The sequence below is a fragment of the Falco peregrinus genome, chromosome 8, assembly GCF_023634155.1.
Source record: "Falco peregrinus isolate bFalPer1 chromosome 8, bFalPer1.pri, whole genome shotgun sequence".
In the NCBI taxonomy this organism is placed as follows: Eukaryota; Metazoa; Chordata; class Aves; order Falconiformes; family Falconidae; genus Falco; species Falco peregrinus.
In genome coordinates this window covers 39,039,921-39,067,408 of record NC_073728.1, presented here as the reverse complement: position 1 = coordinate 39,067,408, position 27,488 = coordinate 39,039,921, and the positions used below count along the sequence as shown (strand labels likewise).

Here is a 27,488-nt window from a genome sequence, read left to right as displayed (position 1 = left end):
AAATAATAAGCGGCCAAAACATGTCCGTGCATTAGCTTAATCCAGTCTCTTCCACTGGAGGCTGGGAAAAACGCAGCAGAAATAAGGACTGAGGACTCACATGATATTGCGAGATGAGGGAAATGTTTTGTAGCTGTGGACCTGTGCACAGTCTATTCCTTTCTGTTGTTTTGTGGTGGGTTTGCGGGAATTTTTTTCTCAACATTATTCTCTTTCCTCTCCCTTTCCACCCCCATGATTTCTTATATGAACATCTAACGTCTGGAGTATTTGATTTAATCGTTACTGTGGACTGACTAGAGCTTATCGGGGAAAAGCCACCCCACAGTGAATATCTAGGGTATCACCTCTGTTGAACTACAGTTTATAGTAGTGCAAAATCATTGGATACCTTACATGCTACCTTGCCAGCATAGCATGCCTCTGTTTATGTAAAAGAATAAATATGACCTGATTTTCCCAAGTAAAACGATTTGTGGGTTTGCTGCTGGAAAAAAAAAAACCAAAACAAAAAACCCACAAAAATCCCTCCCTTTTCATATCAGTCTTTAAACAGATATATATCATTTATAAAGTACAACAAACAAGCTCAGAGAACATAAAAATTTCATGTATTTCTGCACTTAGACTAGACGAGCTCATGGAAAACACCTATGCAGCACTCTGTCATAGACAAACTAGGGGGTGGGTGGAGATAATCTAGTTAAATAGAAAAAGAAATCCAGCAGCTGCTCCTCACCCTAAGCCAAAACAAACAAGCCAACTAAAAACTAACAGAAAATCCACCCAAAAGTCCCAGGAAAAAAGCCCAAGTGCAATGATGTTCCCTTCACCCAGAGCCTTGCAGGTATGTTTATCACAGCTGTGGCTGGGGAGCTGTACCGGTAGGATATACCATTTTCACCTGAAGGTAAGGAAAGCAAAAGACTCTTTATAGTCCAGGAGGGAACTAAAATACCTGTGACTGCTCCAAAAGGCTTTTAGTTGGTATACATCTAACCAGACTGCCCCCTCCACCCCACAAACTGACACTTTGCTCTTGCCTCTGTGCTGGCAGGACATTTTGCCAGCCTCAGTAGAATACAGAATTTATATTTTCTCCATTTTCAAAAAAACCCAAAAAAAAACCCCAAAAAAAACCCCAAAAAACCACCAAACCAAAAAAAAAAAAACCCCAAAAACCAAAACAAGCAAAAAAAAAAAAATCAATAAGGTAATACATCAAAACCAGGGCTCTGAAAATAAGAAGTGAAAGTCCTAGGAAGATACACTGAGAAATTCCAGGAAAAACTCTGGCAGGTATGGTAGGACAAGAGCTGTTCAGAAGGACTACAAACATTTAAATAATATAACTTGCTGGAAATTAGGCTTCGTGAGAAATCCCATTGATTTCTTTTAAGTCATTTTATTAAAACGTCTATTAATGCTTGGCTTGCACTTTGTGGCTATGAGAGATGTTGGAATGAAGAGCTATCAAAGGTGGCTATCAAAGTTTTTTTTCTTCTTTCCATTTAACTTTTTCTAACTATTAAGCTGCTCATTTTGTGGAGACAATCATTAGTGACTTTAATGTGAAACAAAGCTTCTGGATAAGAGCTGCTAGCTGAAGATCAATATGAAAGATATCATTTCAGTTACAGCTTTAATAACTGTAACAATAGGGAGCCTGGCATTGCCGGCTTTATGCATTAATGTAATTTAGAATCTACCAGGTACAAATCTTATCAAACATTAGCAGTGGCTGCGTTGGGATTTTCTAGGTAAGGAAACTGTGATAAATGGAAAGTATTTTAAAGGTAAACTTTCATGTAATTAGGCTCATCTGCCATAAAGGCATTAAAGAATTTATGTAAAAAAAAAAAAAAAAGAAAAGAAAAATTTAAAAAACCCACAACAACCCAAAAGAGATTTGTGGAAAGCAATGGCAGTTTTTAAGGAACTGGTGGTGCACGAGCACATAACATGCTCAGAACATTCTAGGGTGCCTTTCTTGCTTAGATCATGGTAAAAACCATAAGACCCACAAGACTGAAAGATTAGGAATTCCAGTGAAATTTGGCACAGTTAAAGATTTTCTACAAACCACAGCCTGTCTAAGTCTGCACCTACCTGGAAGTGGGCTGCAGAGCTTCCAGCTAAACCCCAGGATGAATGAGGAGCTTTTTCCCAGGCTGCCAGCAAAGCACCAACCCTGCAGAGCAGGAGCACCACCCTTCCTCCAGCAGGGCCCTCAGCTCACACAGCTGCAGCAAATTCACCTGTCCCACCCCATCCCTCATGGCCCACCTGTGTCCACGTCACCTCACTGCTTGGTCTGGGCTTTAAACGAACACCAGCCCATCGCCCCAGCCTTTCCCAGGCTTTTGAGATTTGCATGGTGCTGTCAGCCTTATTCTCCTGCAACAGCTGATCTAGTCATGGTAATTCTTTTCTGAGCTCTTATATTTCTTGATTAAAATTAAATAAAATCACTCCTCAAAAAGAAAAAAAAAAAAGAAAAACAGGTCTGAAAATGTTAAAACACAAATTTTGGATCTTCCCTGCATAGTCATTCTTAAAACCTGATGCAACCAATTGGCAGTTTTTTAAACAATTTGTTTAACTTGTGTCCAAATGTCTTCAGGTTTTAGTGCTTACAGGTGGCCACTTTAGATTTACACTTTAATTTTGAGAAAGATCTAAACTGGGAACACAGAATTTTCAGTTTATCATTTGCTGATAAAAAATGGAAAGCTCAAAGTTGAAGTAGCCAACTACTGAAAAGAGTTGGCACCTGGCACTTTAATTTTTAAACATTGTTTTTCTGTGTAATGAGGTTATAAAGTAAGAGTCTGACTTCAGGATCACAAGCAAGAAGAATGAGCTCTTAAGGATGACAGAACTGCTGATGTGATGCTCAGTTGGTCCAAACCCCAGGTTTGGTCCAAATAAACACACAAAAGTTTGGATGCTTGTCTGGGTTTTCTACCTGCCTTGGGGCTACAGATGTCATGAGAACAGATTCGCTCATCACAGCTGCAGTACTTCCAGTTCTGGCCACGGATGAGATATCCAGGAAACCAATCTTTCTTGTAGAGCTCTGGGGGGTGGAGGGAAGTAAGGGAAAATGGGACAGGGTATTTCACAATTTTTCATATTTGATTCCAAAACCGGGGGAAGATTCGGCAATTGGAAAAGACAAAACATTTTTTTATTTTTTATTTTTTTGCTTTATTTGTGTTTTGGCTGTACTCTTAAATGCAACTTTTTACTGTCACTCTCAGGCTGTGTGGCAGCTCAGTCCATAGTCATGAAAAGAAAGGCATAACTGTTTCTAAAGTTTAGACATATTCAGTACTGTCCTAAAATAACAAACAAAAATTAGTAGTATTGGTCTCTGAAATACAATGAAAAAAAATATTTTTTTCCCCCCCACAGGCTGTATACTGAAAAATGAAGGTCCTTCATTCTCTCGGGTTGTAGGACCTTGGATGCTTTGAAGGGGCAGGTTTCAGTCCTTGCTGTGGCTGTGTGTGCATGCATGCACACCCCTAAACACAAAATCAGAGATGATCAAGACCTATTTCCATTAAGGCTATGAACCTCACCAAACAAGAAATCAAACAGAAAATAGAATATTACCATGTTAACGTGATTGGATCAGATCTTGAAGAAAAAAAAAAAAAAAGAAAAGAAAAAAAAAAAAGGCTGACTTCAAAGGGAATTTGATCTGATTTAGGGCAGGAGAATGCTGCTGTCAACTATTTGTCTAAGAATAGGCACATTGCCTAACAAGGACACTCCACTGTCTGTTTTAAAACCTCATCTCATTGCATTAAACAACATTTAGTAAGCATGTCTGTATATTGTGCAATAGCACATGTATTTAGGGCATGGGCAAAATAATTTGATCTCCATTTCATTGCATCGGTAGTGTAATTATTTCACTGCAGTAATAAAACAACAAAAAAAAATCACCCTGGTTCTTTACCTCTCCTGTCATGTTGCATCGGGTCACTTTGTGTCACATGATGTGATATAATGTAACTCAATGCAAGGAGACACATGTCCCTTCTCATTGGAAATGTAAAGAAATGGAGCTTACTTTTCCCCTGTGGGAAACTGTGCAGGTCAGGTGCCCAAGACTAGCTATGGGAAGTTTGATATCATCTCAGTTTCAGTACCTACATATTTCAAATCTTACGGCATTTTGAAAGGAAACATGTTAGATGCCATAATTTAGCCATAATACAGTACTTAATAGAGTAAGAGGAATATAATTCCACAGCTTATGTTCCTTGTCACAGTGTGCACTGACACATATTGCCAAAGAGACTCTTTTAAACAATACTTTTAAGCACAGTTTTTCAAATATACACTATAAAACATGAAAGCTCTCGGAGAAACCTAATGCTGCTAAAAGCACGTGGGTACAGAATCAAGGGAACAGAACTGATTAATGATGAAGCCAAAACAAGACTTTTTTTCTAAGAAAAATAGTGAAAGAGTTAAGTACAGAGTATATAGATAAGAAAGACGTACAGGACCTGGGGCCAAGTTGCCCTCTCAGTTACACTAGCATAATTGTGGAATAATCATATTTCAATTAATGGAGTTAATATGATGAGAATAGAATCACCTATGTAATGAGCATGATTGAAACGTAACAGTCGACCCAGCTCTGAGGCAGACTGTAATGTGTGCAGAGGAACGTGCATCATCCTCAGTCCCATTTCACAGGTAGAGAATCAGAAGAAATGACTAAAAATCTCTTGGCAGGCTGATGTCCAAGCTGGGAACAGGGAAACACAACCAATTCCAGTCCAGCTTCTTCTCCGCTCGGTTGCAATACATAAATACAACAGAAGGCTATCACAGAGGCCAAGTGAAATATTACATACACAAAATATTATCTTTCTGACACCATGGCATGTTGCTATCCCTTCCCTGAAGCAGAGGTGTAGCTTTATAGTGTGTTGGGACATTTCGCATCGGGGTAGTAACATCGGTGTCATTAACATGACTATATATTTCAGTGTCACCCTTTACAGGAGAAAATAGAAAACTTAGAAGGCTGAGAAGCACATTTAGAACAGAGGCAGGAAATAAATTTCTCCTGCTGGCTAAAAACACAAGGAAATGTGGAATGGACTATGAAATAATGATGATACAAAAGCACCGCGATCATTGGAAAACGAATTATATGTTAAATTACAGAAAATAATACTGTTGGGGGGTTCTGGCTAGTTAAAACCTCACGTGCAGGTTTTTGTACTCTGCGCAGCCGCCTTAGCAGGACAGCCCTAAGGCTATGTTTTGCAGAGTTTTGGAACAAACAAATTTCAAAGTACAAACGCTTGGTCCAACCCCATGATTGTCCTTTAGCTTTGAACAAGCTAAGATAATGCAGAGAAGTGTTTGGAGTTTTTACAGTTCACCTCATTTACATCAAACTCATCATTTTTTTTGCATTTTTGCTAGAAAGAACGAGGGGGAGGGGGTGTGTGTTACTTTTTCCTTCTAAACTCTTGGTTACACAGCCCCAGTCACCAGTTACCACTGAGAAATGGTAACCTCAGTCTGCACCTGTACTCTGCTCTTAAACAAGACATCGCATCTTATGTGAGGTGGCCAAAAATTGATATTAGCATAAATCTCCACTGTTATTCTATGGATTACAGTAAAACCAATAATTTCAGAAGACACTCGTATTTAGCCCTTGTATTTCCCTGTGTTTTCTGAAGAACTGCTAACCCTACCCTCAAAGATATTTTTTGAGTGTTTCTTTATCTGCTTTACAGTTTGGAAAGCCATGGTTTACTCCTCTAAATGTCTTGAAGAAAAAAAGGAATTAATGGCTGGAAAAAATGGAATAATATTTTGCTTTTCCAAAGATACTTAACAGGGTAAATGAACAGTAGGTAGCATTAGATTGAAGGGAAGAGTGCTTAAACCTGCCTGCGCCACAGCATCTGGTATTCCCTTGAGGGAAAGGATCAGGTTTTAAGGGAACCATCAACTGGTTAGGCAGAAGAGCGGGGTCTGGGCTGGACTTCCCCATCGTCGCCTTTCCAGAAGGCACCCATGCCTTGGTGCCACTCAACGAAGGTGGGAACTTTGGCCAGACATCTTAAAGAGTGAGTACAAGGTTCCCAGTCCTGCCCCCAGCTCTCACATCAAGCGGTGATACCCCAAAGCACCAGATCTTTGAGAAGAGCCATCACTGGTATCTCGTATCTCCACAGCTACTGCCAGCATCAGAGACAAAAAGGGCTGGTAAGAGGCAAGCACAGATGAAAATATGAAACAAAAGAAGTGAAGCATGTTTTTTTAGATGGCATATTAAATAATACGTTCACAACCAAGTTTTCTTTTTTTTTTCCCCCTTAGAGATACACGGTGCAACAGAGAGAAATGTCACATCTGAAGAAAAATGAAACACCTTTAATTTTTTCACCCTTTTTTAGTTTGTCCTATTGGCTTAAAAATATTTTTCAAGTATTTACACCATGCTTTCTATGAAATTCAAAGGGATTTGCAGGCTTTGAAGAATGTATTGATCTTGTCAAACACCCCCCAAATTGTAGACAACTCTATTAATGATAATACAAATGTTTCATTCTTTCACTAGATGCCAGGAAAACAATGGGGAGCTATCCACAGACAGGATGCAAAACTTCCTGGCAATGCATTCAGTTTGGAAGGTATTTCTATATTAAGCAGTGCTTCAAATAACTCTATTGAAAATAGATGGATGATGAGGAACGTCAATGTTTTGGAGCTTCTAGCTAGCATCGCCCCAGTTTTTAAAGGGGGGAAAAGAACAAAATTAAAAAAAAAAATAGAAAAGGGAGGAAAAAGAAAAGAAAAAGGGGGGGGGGGGGGAGAAAAACAACAACAAAAAAAAAAAAAGGCAAGGCACTTGGCGTGGGGTTGCGCTGCTGTAGCATCAGCTGCCTCACCTGTGATCTCTAGTGCTGCTCTGCCCCCTTGTGCTGCCGCAGCTGCAGCGCAGCCCCCGCGCCTTTGTGCGGGCACCGCGCGCTGCAGATCGCCCTGTCACTTCGCACTTCTCCGGCAAGTTCAAGGTCAGTGCCTAGCTATTTTCAGCTCATCTCTTCTTGATCCATGCAGAGAAATGACAAGGTAACGTGATTTGGGGTCAGCTGTATTACAGGAACCGTTACATAAACGGAGAAAGTGGAAATCAATCCTGGCTGACAGTGTCTCCGGGATAATCGGCGCTCACTCCATGCCGCTGTCAGCTCCCCTGCATCACGCACCATGTTACTCCTGTCAGATCCCTTTAACAGAACCAGATTCTCACTTTTGGCAAAGTAAATAAGTATTGCGCTCGGCCTCGCGTTTAAGTCATTGTTTAGAGAACTCGAACACTTGGGACCCGCCGAGAGTCCCCGTTTGCAGGAGGCAAGGCGCCCTAGCTGCCACAGCCGTGACCGCCCACCAAGGGCGATGGCGAAGGTCTTGTGAAAAACCCCGTTCTTCAGATTTTGTGCTTGGCTTCTTCCTGCAGACGACTGTCCTCTGATTCCCCGTCCCTGAGCAGACCCCGGCCCCCCGAAGTGCCCACCTGACCCACCGCCACCCTCACCCCCACCACGTCAGGGCTCTTTCCTCTAACGTTTCAGGACACCTTCCTCAATTTGTTTGATTATGATTACTTTCCCTGAACCGTTTCCTCCCCTAACTAGACATCTTCCCTAACGCGGAATTATGAACATATCATTTCACAAGATGTGCCGCGTTAGCCGCGTCTCGATGACAGCACATGGTGTGTCAGTTTGGGGAGAGAGCAGCGATTCCATCCCACCCACCTTGTGCTCCCATGGAACTGCCAAGCCCGCAGTGCTCTGCCGAAGAACCATTTACCATAATATTAGTTGTCAGTAAATTCAAAGACGGAACTCCTAAAGCTATAAAATGGATTAGAAGCAATTTAAAAAAGAATTAACAAACTAGAGTAAGAGTATACTGTCAACAAACAAATGCTTCATCATAGCACTGTAATTTGGAATTTTAATTACCCCTCTGCTTCTGTAACAAAACAATGTCTGAACTGGCAGCCATTTGAATCTCTCACAGGTCATTGAGCATTCTAGTTAATTACTCTATGAATAGCCTGTTTTTCTCCCCTCTGGAAACACGTTTCTAATGGCAGTCAAGGTCTGACAAATGTGTCATCTACATAATTAGCTAGGAAGCAACACAAAACATTAAACATGCTTTGTGCCGACAACTATCAAAACATTTCATTTGTTGTCAATTATTCATTACTTCGTAGGTTCTGAAGGGGTTGTTATTATGAAAATAAGTCCAGATGCTAACAAGGTTAGAGTTTTTTATTCAAATTAGTAATAGGAGGACTAACTTTAAAAAATGTATCCCGTGTACATTAATGGCAGCACTCAATCAGTACTAAATTATAAACGAATTTAGTCAAGTTCAAGTTAAAATCACGGTGGCAGAGCACATGCACTAATTTGTAGAGTTGCATCTCTCTTTGAAGTTTTAGGATCTAAGCTGAAGTAGCAAACTTTCAGAACCTTTGGCAAGACTAATTTGTGCTCGGTAAATAGAGTAAAGATTTTCACAGCATGAGATAATGTAAGATTGAGAAAAAAAAAACACAAAAAAAAACCTGGAGGTTTTTGAACCTTTCTTCTACCCTTCTGTCACACTGAGTAAAAGTCAAAATCAGCAATTCCGACTCGTATAATATCTCGTCTGAACTTCAGTTCGGTTTAACAAGGAAGTCAAACCAGTTACATTCACCACTCCCTTAATAGAGCTGAAATGAATTTATCCTCGCTTTTAAGAAGAAATAGGTGCCGGTTATTTCTTTTTTCTATGATCTCATTATGAAGCTGCCTATCAAGCTACGTAGCTGAAATGGTACAGTGAAAATGTTTGGAGGAGGAATAAATGGGGAGTGTAGCAATAAAATTAACTTCTTCCTTTTTAGCCAAGATTATTTCAGTTGAAGTGCTATAATGCAAATATATGATAAAAAATACCTTCTCACAGGGCATATAGAAGAAAAAAAAAAGGGGGGGGGGGGGGAATCAGAAAAACAAAAGGCTTGTTCTCAGCCTGAAAATATGCCTGCACACAAAATGTTGGTCCTGAAAAAGTGTTGTCAGGCAATTTGCATTGCTTACCGAAGGTAAAGTGAACCCTAAACTATTCTAATGCCTTAGTAGTCTACTTTCAGTCTCTAAGTTAAAGGACTTTATGCTATGTAGAACGCAGGTGAGCAGGTAGCGGCACACCTGCGAGCAGTGCCCCGTACACCCTGACCCCGCTGCCAGAGCTCCCCAGGTCGGGAGCAAGGGGGGTTGGGGGCACGTACCAAAATGGATGAAAACCTCAAGTCAAGGGTCGAATGAGTCAATCTGCAAGCATGACACACACCGGAGAGCAGATCTGAGTTTTGAAAGCACAAAACCGGTTTGAATACAGTAAGGGGGCATATGACACACTTCACTTCTCATTTCCTGTGCCAGAAAGGAGAACGGCTGATGTTACTCAACAGATTTTTTGCTTTTTTTTTTTTTTTTTTTTTTTTTTGGGGGGGGGGGGAAAGGGCATGATATTCATGTTCAAGAAGTAAAACTGGACTGTTTATGGACTCACTGCTTTCATACCTACCCTGAAGTATCTGGGGTGAACAAGGTACAAGCTTGCATTTATTAACAATTATCACACTTGTCATGGGAAGCTCACATTTTCCTACATCTGTTCCAGTGCTATTATATGGTTTGTGTAACACCTTAAAGGGAACGCGGCTACATCCTTACAGTGATAAATGTAAGGGCATCTATAATGTAGTAGTGTGCAATGATTACATTTGCAGAGAATAAAGCCAGGGCAGTCACTATCAGAACACAATAAAGAGAGTATATTTCCCCTTCCACTTCAAGGGTACCCAACTACGACAGGAGAAGGTTCTCTGCTTTTAGAAATATTTTGTCGAGACTTTTTTTTTCCTCCAGGAAAAAAAATAAACTGGGGAAAAAAGAAGGAACCCTTAAAAACTTTCCCTAAATAAACTATACTATAAAAGAAGCTCTGATGATCTCTCAGAGATTGAAATAATCCATTTTCAGCTAAAAGTACCCATAGCAATGAAACTGAAAATACTCTAAAAGAGGGCTGGAGACTGTCTGTAATTAACATTAAACAGATAACATATTTACGAGGAAGTCAAAATATTTTGGAAGCCGATAATCCTGTAAGCCTTAACATGGTATAAAAACAACAAATAAATGCAAAGTGTTACTGTTACACATGCCTGCCTGATCAATGGTTTTCACATATTGATCTATAAATGGAGTTGACAGTCTGTGTTGGCTGCACATTTTCCAAGCAGCTCTATTTTTGTACAAAACCAATACGGGCAATTACCTTTGTTTGAGATGCCAAGTCTTATCAATTCAATGTGATTTAGTGTCATTTTAATTAAATATCAGGATCTACTTCAGGACAATCTATACAAACAAAGCCTCAAACTTGACTATAAGCTTGATTTGAAGTAAACATGTACAAGCCCTGCAATTTCAAAATATGGCTCAAAAACTCTGCTAAACAGAAGGCTTATATTTTTAGCAATTTTATTTCTGTCTTTTTGGCTAGCCATAACTTTGGCAACTGTTCTATGATCACAGGAGTAAGAAACAAAAGAAGATTGCTTCCCGTTTCCCTGATAATGTATTAGAGAGATAAATAAACCCACCAGTTTGTGTAACCTAATCAGAAAAAGCTCTAATACATTAACATTTTGGAATGTCTAAATAGGTTCTATTTCTTAATATAGGCACCAATAAAAAAAGACATTTCATTGTTTGAAGTTGTTGTGAATGAAGCAAAATGCACTTCCATGGGGTTTAACAGATGAAAATAGCAAATATTCATTTACATTGCTAGTTCAGACACTAACATTAAGCACAGAAAGAGCCCTTGCTTACCACAGTCCATGTCCGGCTTCATGATTTGTGCTCTTTAAACTCTACATTAATATCAATTTCAACCTTTGCACAAAGCTCAAGCATTTCCATCAAAATAAATAACCTAAACCCCCAAGAATCTACATTGAGCTTTTGCATCAGTTAGCTTATGCATTCTGTGTTTGCATCATCACTCCTATAAAATGCACAAGTGCATGTGGCCCTGCTGATGTATGATGCAGACCCTTCTTTGTCACATTATAGAAAATAATCTGTCCACCTTTAAAAGTATAGCCCCAGGTGTGCTTACAAGCATCACAGCAAATGCTTCAGAATACAACAAATCCCTTAGAGAAAATTATGTATTTTCCTCTCTGTAAATCACCAGTCATCTTCCTAGTTTTGTGCCTGGATTTTGCCCTTTATTGTCCGGAGCGTTCATTTTTTTCCTCATACATTTTAGAAACACGTATTTCTATCAATTGTTTAAAATGTGCCAAATGCCCATTGCCTTAATCCACTGAAGTCAGTAGGTTTTGCATAAGTTGAGGAAAAAGGATTTGACCCATTTATTAATAGCACATAGAGTACAAGGCATATGCCGAATATGGGCTGCGAAAGAGTCATATGGAGTCCCTATTCAGCTATTTCTAATTTTTAGAGAGGAATCTCTCCAATGACCGGACAAAAATATTCAGTCTGTGTAAAATGGAAAATAAGCACAATCAGTGGATACCTTATAGATTACATCCATCATCTAAACAAAGGTAGAGTGTCGAAAACAGAAAATTTCCAACTAGAACGATCAGGATAAATCCTTTTTATCTTCTAACACAAAATAATTAGCTTTGCTTAACATACTGGGAATATGCATCTTTAAGCGGGGATCCGTGTACCTTTAAATACAAGAGCGAAGACCGTATGTCGAGTGCGCTGGAAAAGAGCGTCACGAATTTTAAAACAAGATTACTAAATATAAATCTATATATCCACAGGGATATATGTGTGTGTCTGTACCACATTGGTTCAACCCAGCTTTTTCAAGGCACTTGGGCAGGCAGAGCCTGCTCTCCTCCATTGCTTCCCCCAAAATCCTGCTCGTCACACGCACAGATTCAGGCATGTCAGGTGCAATCAATACGCGCAACTGATATTTCACCGCTCTTTTAACTTGAATCTCACTGCATTTAACGCACGTCTTTGAAAACATTTGGATCCTTCGGAGTTCTGCTTTTAGTTTGGGCGTTAGCAAACAACTTTAAGAGGCTTATTTAAGTAAATACGCCAAAACACTTTCAGTCTGTCAATATCTAGTCAGAAAATTCTGCATGGCAAAAAGAGATGAAAAGAATTAAAATAGAAAGGAAATTAGTAGCATGGCAAGCTTTCAATCTATTATGCCGGAGCCAAGTTTGCTTGGTAAAATGACATATACTCAGTAAAATTCCGCTTTTATATAATTAGCTACTAAACAAATGTAACACAAAGCAACTTTTCAGCTCTCAGCCAATGAACATATATTGTACCTGCTATGGTTATTGGAATGCAGCAGTGAAAATTTATGTCTAATTTAACTTTTAAGAGCCCTTGCTCTGTAACAGTCCAGCATACTATCCCCAAAACTAAAGTTATGTAACAAGGTAATATCAACAATGAGAAACTGCATGATAAAATCCTGCCCAAAAGTGAAAAATGCTAATTTTGTCTCATTTAGCAGCTGGATACAGAAATGCTCATTAGTTTTAAGAGGGTTAATCCTTTTAACTTTTGCATATTGATATGCCAATTATGCCTAATTGTACAAGAGGCATCAGTCAAGGTAATAGTGCATAAACACATGAAAGTTATTAAGTACATCCCAACATGTAATAAAGTAGGTGTTAATTGGTAGCTGAGTTCTGCAGGCTATTGAGGTGGATAATTCATTGAGAGATGGATCACTTGTAATTTCTCTACATAATTCCTTTTGCAGTCTCATGCTGTGATGTTTTCATGCTTGTCAAAAACAACTGCAGCCTAGTGCCTTTTGTTAAACACAGCCAATAAAATATGTTAGGCATCATTAAATATACTTAACTTTTAAACTTTTTCAAAGGTACAGTTCTTCCTGATAATACATTATAGTATTGCCAGTAAATTACTATAAGCATCATTTCAGGTTTGTAATGGAGGAACATTTCACGTCAGCTAAAAAGGAAGAAACATGTACAGTGTGTCTGAGGCAAACAGTATAGTTTAAACGGAAGGTAAATGAGTCTCTTATCAGCTGCTAAGATCTAAACAGATTTTTCTCCCTGGAAACGTAAGGTGAAATGAGTTACGCTATACCAGGGAAATAAACGATTAAAATAATGTACTTCCAAATAAGTCTGAATGTTGAGCTTGAACTTTGAGTAAAAAGGGAAGAAAATACAGCTGTTATTGTGGGCTTCCTCCATTTAATAACTTTGTTAGAAAGCTGAATATTTCATAGGAATCCATTACATCAACAAAACAAAAAATTAATGGCTGGCATGGCTGTGAGAAGTGACTGAGACCTGGGACTGTGTCCCCAGCTAGCAGAGTTTTCTCCCTCATTTGCATTCTCAGAGAACAAAATGGATCTGGAGTCCAAGAAGTGGTTAACATTGCATAAATAATTTTGCAACATCATATGGCCTCAGCTGCAAGTTGCCACCATTACGGAAGAAAATTAACCAGGGGAGACTCATACCAATCAGTTTGTTTAGTAGCTCGGAAGGAGTACAGGGGCAGGGACGCAACTGGCAATAGAGTTCACCACTAACTATTTAATTTAAAAAAAAATGGTAATGTATAAAAGATGACTCAACTCTTTCAACTCTGTCAACTATTAAAATAGTGAGATAACTTCAGAGTTTGCTTTTTTAGAATTTGTTCATTCTTACAGCAAGACTTACTTTTGTCATGGACAAAGTTGTCCTTTATTTACAGAGCTGTAATTTCTATTTCTTTTCTTTTGTCTGCTTTTAAAGTTTGCCTTCTTGAGAAATCATGACATATACCTGATACTGTAAGTACTATTGTCTGCAGCAGACGTTCTTAAGTACGCTAATACCTGAGAGTTGAAGCTCTGAGTAGAAGCTATGGTTGCAGCCACTGAAGCCAAATTTGGTCTTTCATTGAAGGAAAATTGTTATTCCAATTCCTAGCCATACTCCTAAAAATGTATTAGTGCCATTAAACCCCACCTCACAAGGGATGATCATGAAATGAGTAACTTAACTGCACATAACTGGAAGACTCAGAAAATATTAGGAGTATTTTACTTACAGGCTCAGTGACTTTGATGTTCTCAGACAGAATCATAGATTTGCTTTGGCTCAGTCTATCATGGTGACTGTTGGCATTTTTGATCCTCATTTGAACAGCCCCCGTGCTGTGGTGGGAAGGATTAGGCTTTTCAGGGGCCGTATCAGAGGTTGTAGACCTTTCCATGGTTACTGGGTTGACCTGAAGAACATAAAATAAGAGCATTAATCTTGGGACCCTTCATACAAAAATGTGTCAATGCCAGTTCTATGTCATCATAGTCAGGTGAGGAAGCAGAGTTATCTCACTGGCAAGATCTTGATCATCTTTGAACACCAGGATAACTATCAGCTGTGTCAGCCTGTAGTTTTATTATTGTCCTTATCACTCACCCATCCAAACTGCCTTGGAAGAGTTAGTTTGTGTAAAAGATTATCCTTATCTCAAAAGCCATTCTCCTCTATGGTGTAATCTCCCTGCAAGCCTCTGCCACGTCCAGCTGGCAGCCACTACACTTTGTCTTTGGCCCTGCTCACACTACACATTTTAAATCTTGCAAAGGAAAGCGACATGCTGTGAAGCCAATTAACATATCTTACCTCCGCAGTCCGATACATGCATGTTACAAGTGCATTGTGGGGCCACGCTGCAACCCTGATAGCATCCTAGATTCAAACCCAGACCTAATAAAATTTCCTTTCATTTTTAAGATTCTACCAACAGCACAGATGGGATTTTTGTTTCTCTGTTCATTATGAAGATTTTGAAATGAACAAATGGCCAAGGACGTCAGCTTTCAAGCCCTTGGAGGGACTGGGGGACACTTGTGCGGAACGACCGCCTTCCCTAGCAGTGCTGCTGGTCAGCCTCCTGCCTCAGCCTTAGTGCAACCCAACAACCTCTGTCCCAGCTATTCTAATCCCCCAAACATTCTTCATCAAGAGTTGCTTTATATTTCCTGTACAAAACATCAGGGCAGTGATGTGCAACACTTGCTGCTCCGTTCTCCTCCCCCACTAGTTCACCCTGGCACTACTATAAGTAAATCGTGGGTGAAGTCACAAGAAAACTTGCTATTTATATTGCTATGCAACCGTATGAGCAAATGTGTAAGGAGGAGATAGTATATAAGCTGGAATTGCTGGTTTCCTGACTATGGAGCCAGGCAAATGGAAATCCATTTAAGTGCAGTTATAATACAAACTGTTGAAAATCAGCATTTTCCAAATTGGTTTGAAAAGCACAACTTTTTCTAGCTACATCTCCCCAACCTCTGAAGACTCTAAAAGATGCAATTCCCTGATTTCAATAAAGTCCATTTCTAGGAAGGCGCCAGAGCGGAGGAAGATATGGTACCAGTGAGGAGGTGGGAGAGGGAGGTGACAAGCACTACTGCATGTCTCTGGGCAGGACCACAGCTGTTGTGCTGGTGGAAGGACATGGCTCTCACACCTTCACCCTCTCCTGGCCTCAATAAATCAATTCCTCCCAGGAAACTGCCTTAGGTGTAGAGGATGATAATGAGACATCACTCAGTCACAGAATGGTTGAGGTTGGAAGAGACCTCTGGAGGTTATCTGGTCAACCTCCCCCTTCTCAAGCAGGACAACCTAGAGATGGTTGCCCAGGACAATGTCCAGAAGGCTTTTGAATATCTTCAGCAGTATTTAAACTCATACAGCCAGACATATGTAAATATGAAGAAACACAGTGCTCCTGAAGAGAGAAATGCAAAGTGCTTCAATATTAGCCATTACACGTTTAACCTTATGTGCCATGATAGGAACAATAACTTTAATAAAAGCAACAGTAAAGTTTATACCCATTGGCTGTTTTCCACACTGAATTAGTTACTCAAGGATCCCTACAGAAGTTCAACCAGGGAAAGAGAGGAGAAAAATTAGGCTAAAGTCGTTTCCTGCCACTCAGGAGTATGTGTGCCTATTTCTGCCCAGAGCTGGTGTACGCCGCTGGAGGAAACTTTTTCCGTGGACCTTTGGCAGACAGCACTGTGTGTTCTCCCTCCCTGAGACACCTCTCACCACCCTTCAGAGAAGTCACCGCTCAAACCCATGTCACAGGGACACTTTGCCATTTTGGCAGTAAGGTCTGCAGCAGCTCTAAGTAGGAAATTATTTTTTCCTCCTTCTAAACTTGGAGAGTCAAGCCATTTTGTATTTCATGTTGGTATCAAATCAAAATTCTCAACAGATTTTCAGTAGGCTCCAGGCTGGAGAGCTGATCAGACTCGAGAGACGAGAGCAACACTGGCTCTGTCACCGATCCAATGTTTGGCTGGAGCACATCTCTCAGATTTTTCTTCTGAATTCTCCCACCTATAAAGCTCTGACATATCTCTTCTTGTAAGCATTATGAGTTTTAATTAGGTAGTCTCTGTCTGGTGTTGTCAGTACATGATGTGTTAGAAAAAAGTTTAATAGTGTGGCAAAGTCATACCCTGGATCACAAATAGGAACACAAACAGTAAATGACAAGTCTGCAAAGACTTTTGAAAATTTTTATTCTAATCTCGTTGAACCTTAGTTAATTTTTCCCCAAACTGGAACTATTTCACCTACATCAGAGTATTTCAAGGAGACTTTCTGAGGCACTAAAATTACAGGAACCACCATAAGAGAAAAGAAAAAAACCCAAACCTCAACATTTCCACCACCAGATTTTGCTTGTCTTGGTGTAGCACACGGTGAGATCCTGTCAAATATGAAGGAGATCTTGCAAAATACAAAGGAAAGGTACAAGTTACAGAAGTCACTCCCTTAGGATTTCCAGGTGGAAATCCTTTGCTGCCCCAACTCCATGAAGATTCCCAATAGCGTTATAGATTCCCTGCGTGCCAGTAGATGGCACCCTGAATATGAGCTCCACGAATGCAAGGGCGTTGCAGTCACATTTGCAAGAATTTGGGAGTACTTACACTCTGCTCTTCTTTTTTTTTTTATTAAAAAAAAAAAAAAAGTTTAAAAAATAATAGAGGGGAAGACAGTTGAGAAACAGATGAAATATTAACAGAAACCAGAAGAAGGATCTTATCTGATCCTTTTATGATTTGGTTCTTCCAAACTGTTATTAGCAGCGTCAGGGCCAAGTTGGGGCCAGTTTTGCAGGGGAATTCATTACACTTACTTTGGAAGGCAGAGCTGCCAAGCCCCGTGCAACTGCTTGTGAGGCACTCCATGTTCATTACATAATTAACTAATTTGCCTTTTGGCAAATAGCTAGCATCTGGAGATAAATTTTAGGTTTGAAACCTCCTACGGTTGATTTGCTGGAGAAAGGCATTAAACCAAGACAGACTTCCCTCTCCTCCCCTCGCCGTTGTTTATAGGGTTCCTGGAGCAAAGGGGCAGCATAACTTTAAGGCACTCACCTCGGAGAAGGGGGACAGGGGAACACCCTGAAAAATCCTCTTGGAAAAACCTGTTCTGGGGCACTGTGGAACAGAAGCAGCAGGTTGGATAAGGGTGGGGAAAAGTCAAGGAACAGTACCTGTACAAGAAAAATCCTTGACACTGGGCTGGATGGGTGATACAGGAAGGGAAAAGTGATCAATAGAGTGGGGGTAAAGGTTATACTGGATATGAGAAAGGAGAACTTTAATTTCCGGAGAGCGGGTAGATCAGCTTACTTACAGGGCAAGAAACATCACTGAGCTGAAGGGACAAAAGCATCTTTCTGGGTGGGACAGCAAAACCAGTTCAGCTCTACACAGACAGCCACTTTGGAGGTACTTTCAGGAGTCCAAAAGCTGTCACCGAAGGGAGTTGTTCATCCTTTAAAAATTTCATGCAACCTCAGTGGGTCAATGCTTGCAGTCACTTTTCCCACAAATTGGTCCACGTGTTTGGGATGCTCAGGGAGGAGAGAAACCTGCTCCAGCAAGTAGCACAGCATCCCCAGAGTGACTCAGGTCGAACTGAAGCCACAGCTCAGACACCAGCTACAGCTGTGAGGTGGCTGCAAAACGGTCAAGTGGCAGCTGACATACCGTTACATTTGACATATCTGGCACATCAATAGTTAAGATCCTAAACCCCTAATTTCTAAATGTACAGTCAACTTGCAAACACATGGTATGGAAGTAATGAGTATTACAGAGATGAGAAACAGAAAGGTTATTGCAGATGTAAATCCGTGCACACAGCAAAGCCGTCCCGTTTCTGAGAATAAGGCCCAGTTAAAAGAGTAACAGCAAACTGTGAAGATCAGATCTCGGTCTTCCTCTCAAAGTGCTGGGTCTTGGCAAAACTATTTTCAAGAACATTTTCTGTAACTATTTTTTTAAAAACAGATTTTACAAAATCTTTATGTTCGATAACAGCAAAAATATTTCAATTATTTCTCATTTTCCTTTGATGGGGAAAAATATTTTTTGCTTTTTCTCCTCAGAAAGAGAAAGGAGATGACAAAGGAAATAAATTAACATTATTAACTTCCCAATGAAAAACAGCAAAACGAACCCTTCCTTTTTCTATTTATAATTTTCATGAAAAAAAAAGTAAAAATATTCTATTTAGCTTCTTGAAAAAATTAAATATGTGAACTGTTCATCTTACTGCCATTCTTCTGACTCTGGTAGCTTAATTATGGTTTCCATCTTACAATGACAGCCAGCAAGTATTCCCCTCCTACAGCAGCTCATGAAGCTAAGAGGAAATTTCACATTGCATTTATCAGGATTTTAATCATTTTGACATGCTGCTTTGTCCAGAGTTTGATCATGTCATGAGTGGTCTGACTGGTATTACCCAAGAACTTTATGAGTTTTGGTACAGTATTGGTAAAGTTAGTATATAGGTTTTGTAAAATTATGTCTTGAGCTATGCCTGCATTTCCTGCAGCTACTGACAGTGCAAGATGGAATGCAAATGTTAACTCATTAGCAACTTGTACCAAGTAGTTGTAACAAGTACTTTTACCCAAGAAAGGAAAAAAATCTATCCATGATTAATATAATTTGTTGCATTTATTATTCAGGATTATAAGAGTAAAAAATTATGTATATTTTTCATTATTTATCAAAATAAACTTTTAATTTCTTCCGACTTTGCCCCTTATGACATCTGCACCATTTTCAAGTCAGAAGCATAAAGAACATGAAAGTGCTCGACATAGATACATGAAAACACTGCAAAATTAAAGTGTTCATGTTACATTCACTAATTCCATTTTTCTACTCAAAAGCATACTGTACATGAAGAACATCCAATGAAACAATATTACAGAAGAATAAAAATCAGCAGTAGGTTCCCCATTACACTAGACCTGTGAGCCTGAAAAACCATAAAAATGGAAGAGGAAGTAAGAGTTAACAAATGAAAAAACAAGATAATGCCACACACGTGGTGTGTCAGAACATTCTTGTAAAGGAGAAAACATATTGCTGTGCCTGTGAAAGAAGCGTTTAAAGTCAACACACCTACGTAAATATTTCTGCTATTGGGCTTTGCTCTTAGCCTTCGCTGCACTGTTTGTTATCTCTGCTGAAGTGCAGCTCAGGGCGGTTAGTGCTTAAACACAAAACTGATGGAAATAAAAGGGGACAGATGAAAAAACTGTAGGTAAAGAGAAGGCATAACAAGTAAACAGCCACAAAGCTTTTTTCCAATTATTCTTATCTGCACTCTGTTGTGTCTTTTTTTTTTTTTTTTTTTTTTTGGGGGGGGGGGGTGGCACACAGCTCTCACAGCTAACATCACATGTCTGCGCCCAGGGCATGGACACAAACAGCAAAGGCTGCTGAGTGATGTGGTGTCCTGGGCCAGTGCCCAGAAGTGTCCTGAAGCCAGTTTATCTGAGAACTAGAAAAATCCATTGTAATGAAAATACAATACAGATGTAACATTCCTGTGCCTTTCCCTTTGCAGAAAGATGTCTGGAATAATTTGTACTTAGGAAGCAGCATTAATTTCAACTGTCGGTCATATCTCTAGTCAAAGTAGGAGATCAGGAATGGCACTGCATCACCATTGCCTGGGTCTTTACTCTGGTTTTATCCTTTCATATCAGACAGACAATAAAACAGGACTTTGTGCTGAGTTCTACTGTAAAATGTAAAATGTAAACTACTGAGTTTCTGTTGTAAAATGCTAATGCCCTAAACCCAACAACTCAGTTCCCCTTACCCACCAAAACTCCAATCTCATCAGCAAACACCAGTGAGTTAGTTGATACAACCCAAGTCCTACAAAAGCCATGCTCATCAGCATTAATTATCACATCCCCTGTTAATTTCTTTACCTGCTGCAACCATATTAGGCTTTCAGTGGTGTCTCTCAGAACTGACAACACACTGAGCCAGGATCATGGGGGTCATCTTATTTCAGTGTTTAAAGGCTGGCTTTGTAGTCACTCTTTTCTACTCCAGTATTTGAGGACTTTCTGCAAATAAAAGCAGAAATGGCCCACAGAGTTCTTCAGGCAACTCTAATTTACATGTATAGTTACCAATGCCTCTCCTATGGGCAAAGAGAAGAGTAAACTCATTTTTCTGCTTTGTTTGTAATAATATCTCACTGCCCAGCATTTCTTTGTTACCATGTGTGGGATATGCTGCTCAGCACCATTATTCACAATTGTATTTATGCTGTGAGCTATCTAATCCAGTCTCTATGAAGGATGTACCTAAAAGTCAATTTCTTGACACAGTTTGGCCTAAATCATAGCAGACTTCCTAGGCAGTAGCCCAGTACAAGTAGTAAAGCATTTCCAAGCGTCCTTGTTAAGCAACTGTTATGCTAAAGAAACTTTTATCCTTGAGATTTTAACTTGATCCTTGATATGATGACCATTTCAAACTTTTTGGTTTATTCTCTGATATTAAAGAAAGCGCTACATTTTACAATAACACTTAGTCAATAATTCTCACGATTGAAAAATCACAAAACCAGCTTAATATCCAGTAGGAACAAAGCATGGTATCATTTGAAATGATATCTCCCTAGTTTCTGCAATACAGGACATGCAGTTTCTGACAGGTCTTAAAGGTCTGATCCTGATCTCAGGTTCACAGTGAACCCACTGCAGCTGATGGAATTACAGCAAAGCCAAAGTAACACCAAGCACACCCAAAAAGGAACAAAAAAGCACATATTGCATTGTGGTGTCAGGTGTGGTGATACACTAAGAGGCTGCAAGAGGGAGGGACACCATTGCACCGTTGTACAGCAGCAACTCTGTTGAATTTTGGGTCTAAGAACATACTCTACGGTTGTTCTGATGACTGAATTCCGAAGAACTAAAGTGTTGAACTACAAGGCTTCTTTTCCCATTCCTGATAGCTACCACACATATTAGGAGTATGTGAATCTCTACTTACAGTAGGTCACAGCCCCACGTGGCTGTGAAGTCTACACCGCACGGTATCTTACAGACTTCTACAGTTTGAAGCTTCAGAGATTTTCCTGCCCATTGACTGCAGCACTAAAAATATAAGTGACTTGCTGCTATGAAGATTGACTGCAGTCATCCTTTTTTGCAACTAGCAATAGCACCTTACACAATAAAAAAATATCAAAAGGATAAAATAAAGTAATTGAAGGCTGATATCAAGTCCCTCTTTCTAGCAGATGGCAGCAAAATGCCTTAACCAAATAGACAGTTTCAGTGGAAATTTTATTAAACTTTACAAATTGTTGCTTGATTTGTCTCAAAGACTGGATGGAGAGAGACATGAAGACAGAAAATTTAAACAGCTGTGCTAGACTGGCAATGGCTGTCAATGAGGATTTAAGCAGGGACCTAAAGTCCTCTTTTGTGTCATTCTGAGATGTTGTAAAAGATGATAGCTGAAAGCCCCAGGGTCTGTTCTCTGCTATACGTAGACCTTTAAAAATAGCAGGATCAGATGACAAAGAAAAACAGCCACCTGGAAAAGCTACTTGTACCCTATAGGGCAGCGACACGCTGTCTCTGAAAATGCTTTCATACCTGGATAGAAATGGCCTGAAAATTAGAAAGAGAAGAGGATGAGAGACTGTTACTATTCCAAAGTTGTGCAGATACAATGACAAACTCTTCACATCCATATTTAATGACCACAGACCCAACTCTCATCCTGTGATCCTCCATGACCTGCTGTCTACGGGACTTCCCTGCACAAACAAAAGCTTGCTAGGAAATATTGTTAGAAATATCACTAGGATATTCTTGGAAACAACACAAACACATAGGATAGGGTAAAAGAGCTTCCTCACATCAGGAAGTGACTACATATGGTCACGTCTCTTCTTGCATCACTTAGTTTCTTAATTATATTACATGTGAAGGTCTCAGGAAAGGTAACAGTTGTTTCAGGAGTTCGTCTGTCCCAATATATCATATGGGATAGCATAATGGAGTCTATTTTCACCGCTCCTATGTCACTTTAATATCTCAGTTTCAAGTGGAACTTGAAGCTAAAAGTATCCTTTGTGTACAGTTTGGCCTGCATATGTTCTGGGAACAGTCGTCCATAGTAGAAATTCAGTTGAATATGTAAAAGAACATGCCTGGGAAAAATTGCTACTTCTAGGTCTTCCTGCTGGCAGTGCATTTCATTTCTTTCTGGAGCGCATCTGATCTGCGACACCTGCCTGCATTTTCCATGCTGTGCAAGATAGATTACAATCCTTCCAGTGATGAATATTGGTCATATATACACAGTATTAAAAGAACTCAGCTATGACTGTCACCTGAAATGTCGCACTCATAATGCACCCTGCAACACAGAATACAGAACAAGTATGATTTAGACATTAGACCAATGGCCACAAGTAGTTTACAACATCATAAAGGTTTGTAACAATTTAATTGATTTAACACCAAACCTGAGAAGTGCTAGAGGGGAATGCTTGGTTACTCCCGACCTGCCCTCACCTAACACAGGAGGAAAAGGTAATTTCCTTCTACCTCCTTTCTTTCTGCTATACATTCGTATACGGCAGGTAAGTACGGTAATACAATCATGGCTTTCCAACCACCACATGTACGGCTGACCAGTTCTAAACTAATTTTACACCTGCATATGATGCTTGTCGCATGGTAACTTTTTAGTTTAAAGCTGTCTAATTCCGAATTTAAAAAAAAATAAAAAAAATCCAATGTTTTCTCTAGGAAGATCACATAAGAATCACAAATTTTCTCCGGTGCTTGAAAGAAATCTGTTCCTATAGCCTAAATGTTCAGAAAAGTGTTGTTACTTTTAATGTTGCCAGATCTGAAGTGATGAGATACTATGGGAAAGGTTATTCTTGCAGTATTTACAGATACAAGCAGAAGCAGAAGTGACAGAAATTTCAAAGTAAGACTTCTTGAAATACTTCCAGCTCAATTTTGCAGAACTTATCCTCACAGAGATTCAGATATTCATCCAAACTTTCCATGCTTACCTGAACTAGACATGTGGTGATGGTAATTTTGGAACAGCCCAAACTCTCTGGAGAAGTAGAAGAGTTAGTACCACAAGACAAACTGATGTATTAGAAAAAAAAGATGTTTAATGCCTGAAAGCTTACTGCAAATAACCAGAGAAACAAACTTCCTATAAGCTTTAAATCTCAAGCTCTGCCAACAGAAATTCAGGTTTTGATTTCACAGCAGCGATATAAACAAGCCACCACAAGGCCAGCTCAGGTAGGATGTTACAGCACATTTGTGACCCCCACCACGTTCATGTACAGGCATGTGCTCCACTGGTTGATTCATGGTGGAGGAAGCACCTCCTGCTCATCACTAAGACTGCACACAAGTTTGATGCCCCTCTGCCTTTAGATCACTTGCGCACAACTGAACGCTTGGAGCAGCTGTAAGTCCTGCCTCAGTTTGCCTCCTGCTCCTTAGGTCCTGCAGCAGCAGCAGCTCCTTCACTAGAAAAAATGCCTTCCGGAGCTCTTTTAAGCCTTTGGTGAGGCAGTGGCAGTGGGTTTAACCTCTTAGGGTATCTCAGAGTCCCTCAACTTAGTAGTTTAAATGCACATTTGCCACGTCTTATTCCATTTCGCAATTCCATATACCCATCATCCTACAGAAGACACATCTGTTAAACTGAGTTACTGAGATTATCAAAGAGGAAAGGCTTTAAAGCTTCTCAGGCTTTAAAAAAAATTTAAAAAAACAAACTTATAGTAAAAATATTTCTTTCTTTTTTTATGTAAAACTTATCACAAAAAAAAATATTTCTTTCTCTTTCTGGCACCGCCTGCCTCAATAATGTCTACAACAAGAGGCTCGTCCCTTACTCAGATGGCAAGGCCCCCTCCCTCCCACTCCCCTGGATAAGGTTTGATTCCCCGTGCTGTGCACATGAAACGGTCCCTCCCACCCACTCCTCCAGACATAGCTGCAGTAGTTTTTGTGCTGTGATCCTGCAGCTGCTCCCTTTACTTCTTCTCACTGCTCCCACTTCCCATCTGAGGGGGGAAAAAAAAAAAAAAAAAGCTCCAGACACTTTTAATGTGTTCCCACACTCCATCTCCACTTTGCAGAGCTCCCGGTGCTGCTCTTCTAAGAGACACTGCTGTGAAACACACCAGAGCCCACACCTACAATTTTAGGAGAAAACTTTTAAGCTACAGCAGGAACTAGAAGGGGAAATTCTCTGTGGCTTGCATCAAGCAAGCCCCTCTTCTGCATTTCGTGGGGCCCCCAGCCAGCTTGCTTCAGCAGCCACCCCTGCCGTGCCCAGAGCAGAGTGTCAGGCAGCAGGAGCACCTGCCCCCCGCCCTGCCAGCAAAGCGGGAAGGAGACAGCGGCATTTGTTTTATGTGACTGTATTTGATATCACATTGTGTGGCTAAGATGTCTGCATTCAGCAAAGGGGAAATGTCAAGGGTACTGTGGTGTCAAAAGCATGATTGCTTGGATTATGCAAGAGGTTTGAGCACAGGTTCTCTTAATTAGATTTAAAATTTTTACTGCAAATGTACATGCTTCATGAGGGACCAATGAAAATATTTTTTTTTTAACTAAGGTGGTTCAAGATGACTCCAGGAACCTTGTATGCCTGCTTTGCGTGGGCCAGGAGACCAGAGCCCACCTGTACCCCCAGCCCCACCGCAGACACGCTGCACTCAGAGCAGTCAGTCAGCAGTGACGACAGCAGGAGTGCGTCAGTGCCAGATCCACGTGTGAACACCAGCAGTCACAGTGAGAAGAGTGGCAGCCATTCATCTGCCCCCAGCACGGCTGAGAGCAGAAATCCTTGACAAGTATTACATCTTCCATCAGCTGTGGGTTTATTAAGTCATGTGGAAACATGCAGAGCTGATGTACCCCTCAGATCCCTTGGTGGATGAAATTGCTGCACTCAGCTCAAGTGAGCCTTGGCAGTCCTACGTACCTGCATTAAAATGTCCGCACCGTGCATCAGCATTATTCACTAAACACCTGTATCTCAGCGTGTGATACGAGTCTGGTAAGAAATCTCTGCATTGAACATTTTTCATTCTTTTATTTTATGCAATTTCTGCTCCACTTCTCAATAGATTCCCTCTCTTCACTTAGTTGCACTCTAGGAAAGATTTAATAAAAAGACCCAAACTTTAGATGGAAATTAAAACTAGCAAAGAAGTTTTCTGATTAAAAATCTGTGCAGAAGTTCTGGATGTCTCAGGTCTGTATGACTTCTTCCTACCCAACCCAGAGCCAGTGCTAGGCTGTCCAAACGAAATTCAAGAATTAGTTGAAGACACCGGTTTCTCCAAGCCTCTGCTAAGAGTGGGGGCACTCCTTGCCTTTGCCAGGGCCTAGGGTTAATGAACAAGGAGGAACTGACTGTTGTGGTTGCTCTTACTTGGGCTGTTTCCACTTTCGTTGCCACTCCCAGAAGAGTGGATGGATTAATGCCACCTCCTAGTCCAAAAATCATCACAAGAATTTGACTACTCATTACACTGGTACTACTATACTTAACTTTTTTTTGCTAATAAACTAACAGAGCACACAATGTGCTGCTGGTAATAGAAACATTAATCCTTCTAGATCAAACCTCAGCAATACTCGGCCCAAAGCACAAGAGGCAGCATGTGTCAGAACAGCTTGGCCTGTTGGAAAATCTGATGTAACACCTTCCTAGTGGAAAATGTTGATTCACTTGTAGCAAAGCTGTTCATTAGAAATGCATTTTGTTTAAGAGAGCCCAGGGAGGCTTCTGTTGGTGTTTGCTGTGAATGTCCATGGTGTTACCATCAGGCTCTCCTGCAGTGTGGGGGGAGGTCTGGCTCTGGCCAGCATCCCCATGTGGGCTGGGGATTCCCCAAACAGTGGGACACACTGCTAGTGTTGGGTCCATTCTCCCACTGTGGACTGCTCAGTTCCTCCAACTCCACTGTCCGAAGCAGACACCTGGCCAGCCCAGCAGCAGGTGCCTCCTGGCTCCAGTTGGGATGCCAGAAAAGCTGAGAGCATCCTGACACCCTGCAGGCTGGTGACAGACCTACCAGTCATGGAGGTGACTCCCTGGGAGACAGAACTCCATAGCTTCAATTGCCTTCACAAAATATCTGTGTCATTTCCCTCCTCACCCACGAAGGAAGAGTTTAGCAACGTCCTGAGCAGCAGACAAACAAGCACAGGTGCTAAGCGCTATTCCCTGCCTAGGAGGAGCTTCGCTATCTAGTTCAGCACCAAATACAGTGGTGGTTTTTGCTCAGGGTGTGGCAGGAAAAGAAATAAGAAAAGAAAAGCAAGCACGTACTTAAAGCTCTTCAGCTCAGCCACACAACCACTTCTGTTTTCTCTTCCTCCTTGTCTCCCCACTCCCCCATCATCATGTTGCAGCTGTGCTGAAAACTGATGGGTGTCTTGGAAATGGAATCAGAAGTCACTTGAAGTTCATTTGCTCGAGGACTGTGCCTGTTCAGTCTATCAGGCACAGGCTTGGAAAGAAATATTCATGAAAAGCCACAGTACAAACCCACAATACCTGGCCTAGCTGCAACTGAATAATTTAATATCTGTCAAACTCCAATGGCAGGAGGTGTTACATTACGCCTTAACCTTAAACCGCTAACCATAGCAATATCAAACTTGCTTAGTTAATTTATTGAAGGAATCCTTCAGCAGGTACCTGTGCACTGAGTTAGTATTTTACTGTGTAACTTGCACATACTCCCAGAAATTTAGAATCTAATTCAGAAAATGCCAATATCTGTTTAACCCTCTGATACCTTTCCTACTGAATTCCCAAACAAGTTCTTTTTCACACTAAGTAAAGTGACTAAAAATAAAGAGAAATTAAGAGAAAAAGGCCAAAATTTTCAAGCATGTAAACATTTTGGG

The 27,488-nt window shown here is 40.4% G+C and overlaps 1 protein-coding gene and 1 long non-coding RNA gene across 5 annotated transcripts in view; one reads left to right on the top strand and one right to left on the bottom strand.

Annotated features, from left to right (window-relative positions):
• Window positions 1-27,488, bottom strand: part of ARHGAP15 (Rho GTPase activating protein 15) — a 332,924-nt gene that overhangs the window by 301,362 nt on the left and 4,074 nt on the right. For all 4 annotated transcript variants that reach the window (XM_055812995.1, XM_055812996.1, XM_005242359.4 and 1 more), the window contains one exon: window positions 14,235-14,414. In XM_055812995.1, the coding sequence (XP_055668970.1) occupies window positions 14,235-14,399 (165 nt within the window). In that variant the 5' untranslated portion in view covers window positions 14,400-14,414. The remainder of the gene's footprint in view (window positions 1-14,234; window positions 14,415-27,488) is intronic.
• Window positions 828-26,897, top strand: LOC114013555 (uncharacterized). Its single transcript, XR_003556599.2, has 3 exons — window positions 828-910; window positions 6,611-6,683; window positions 25,180-26,897. It is a non-coding gene; the product is annotated as an uncharacterized LOC114013555 (long non-coding RNA).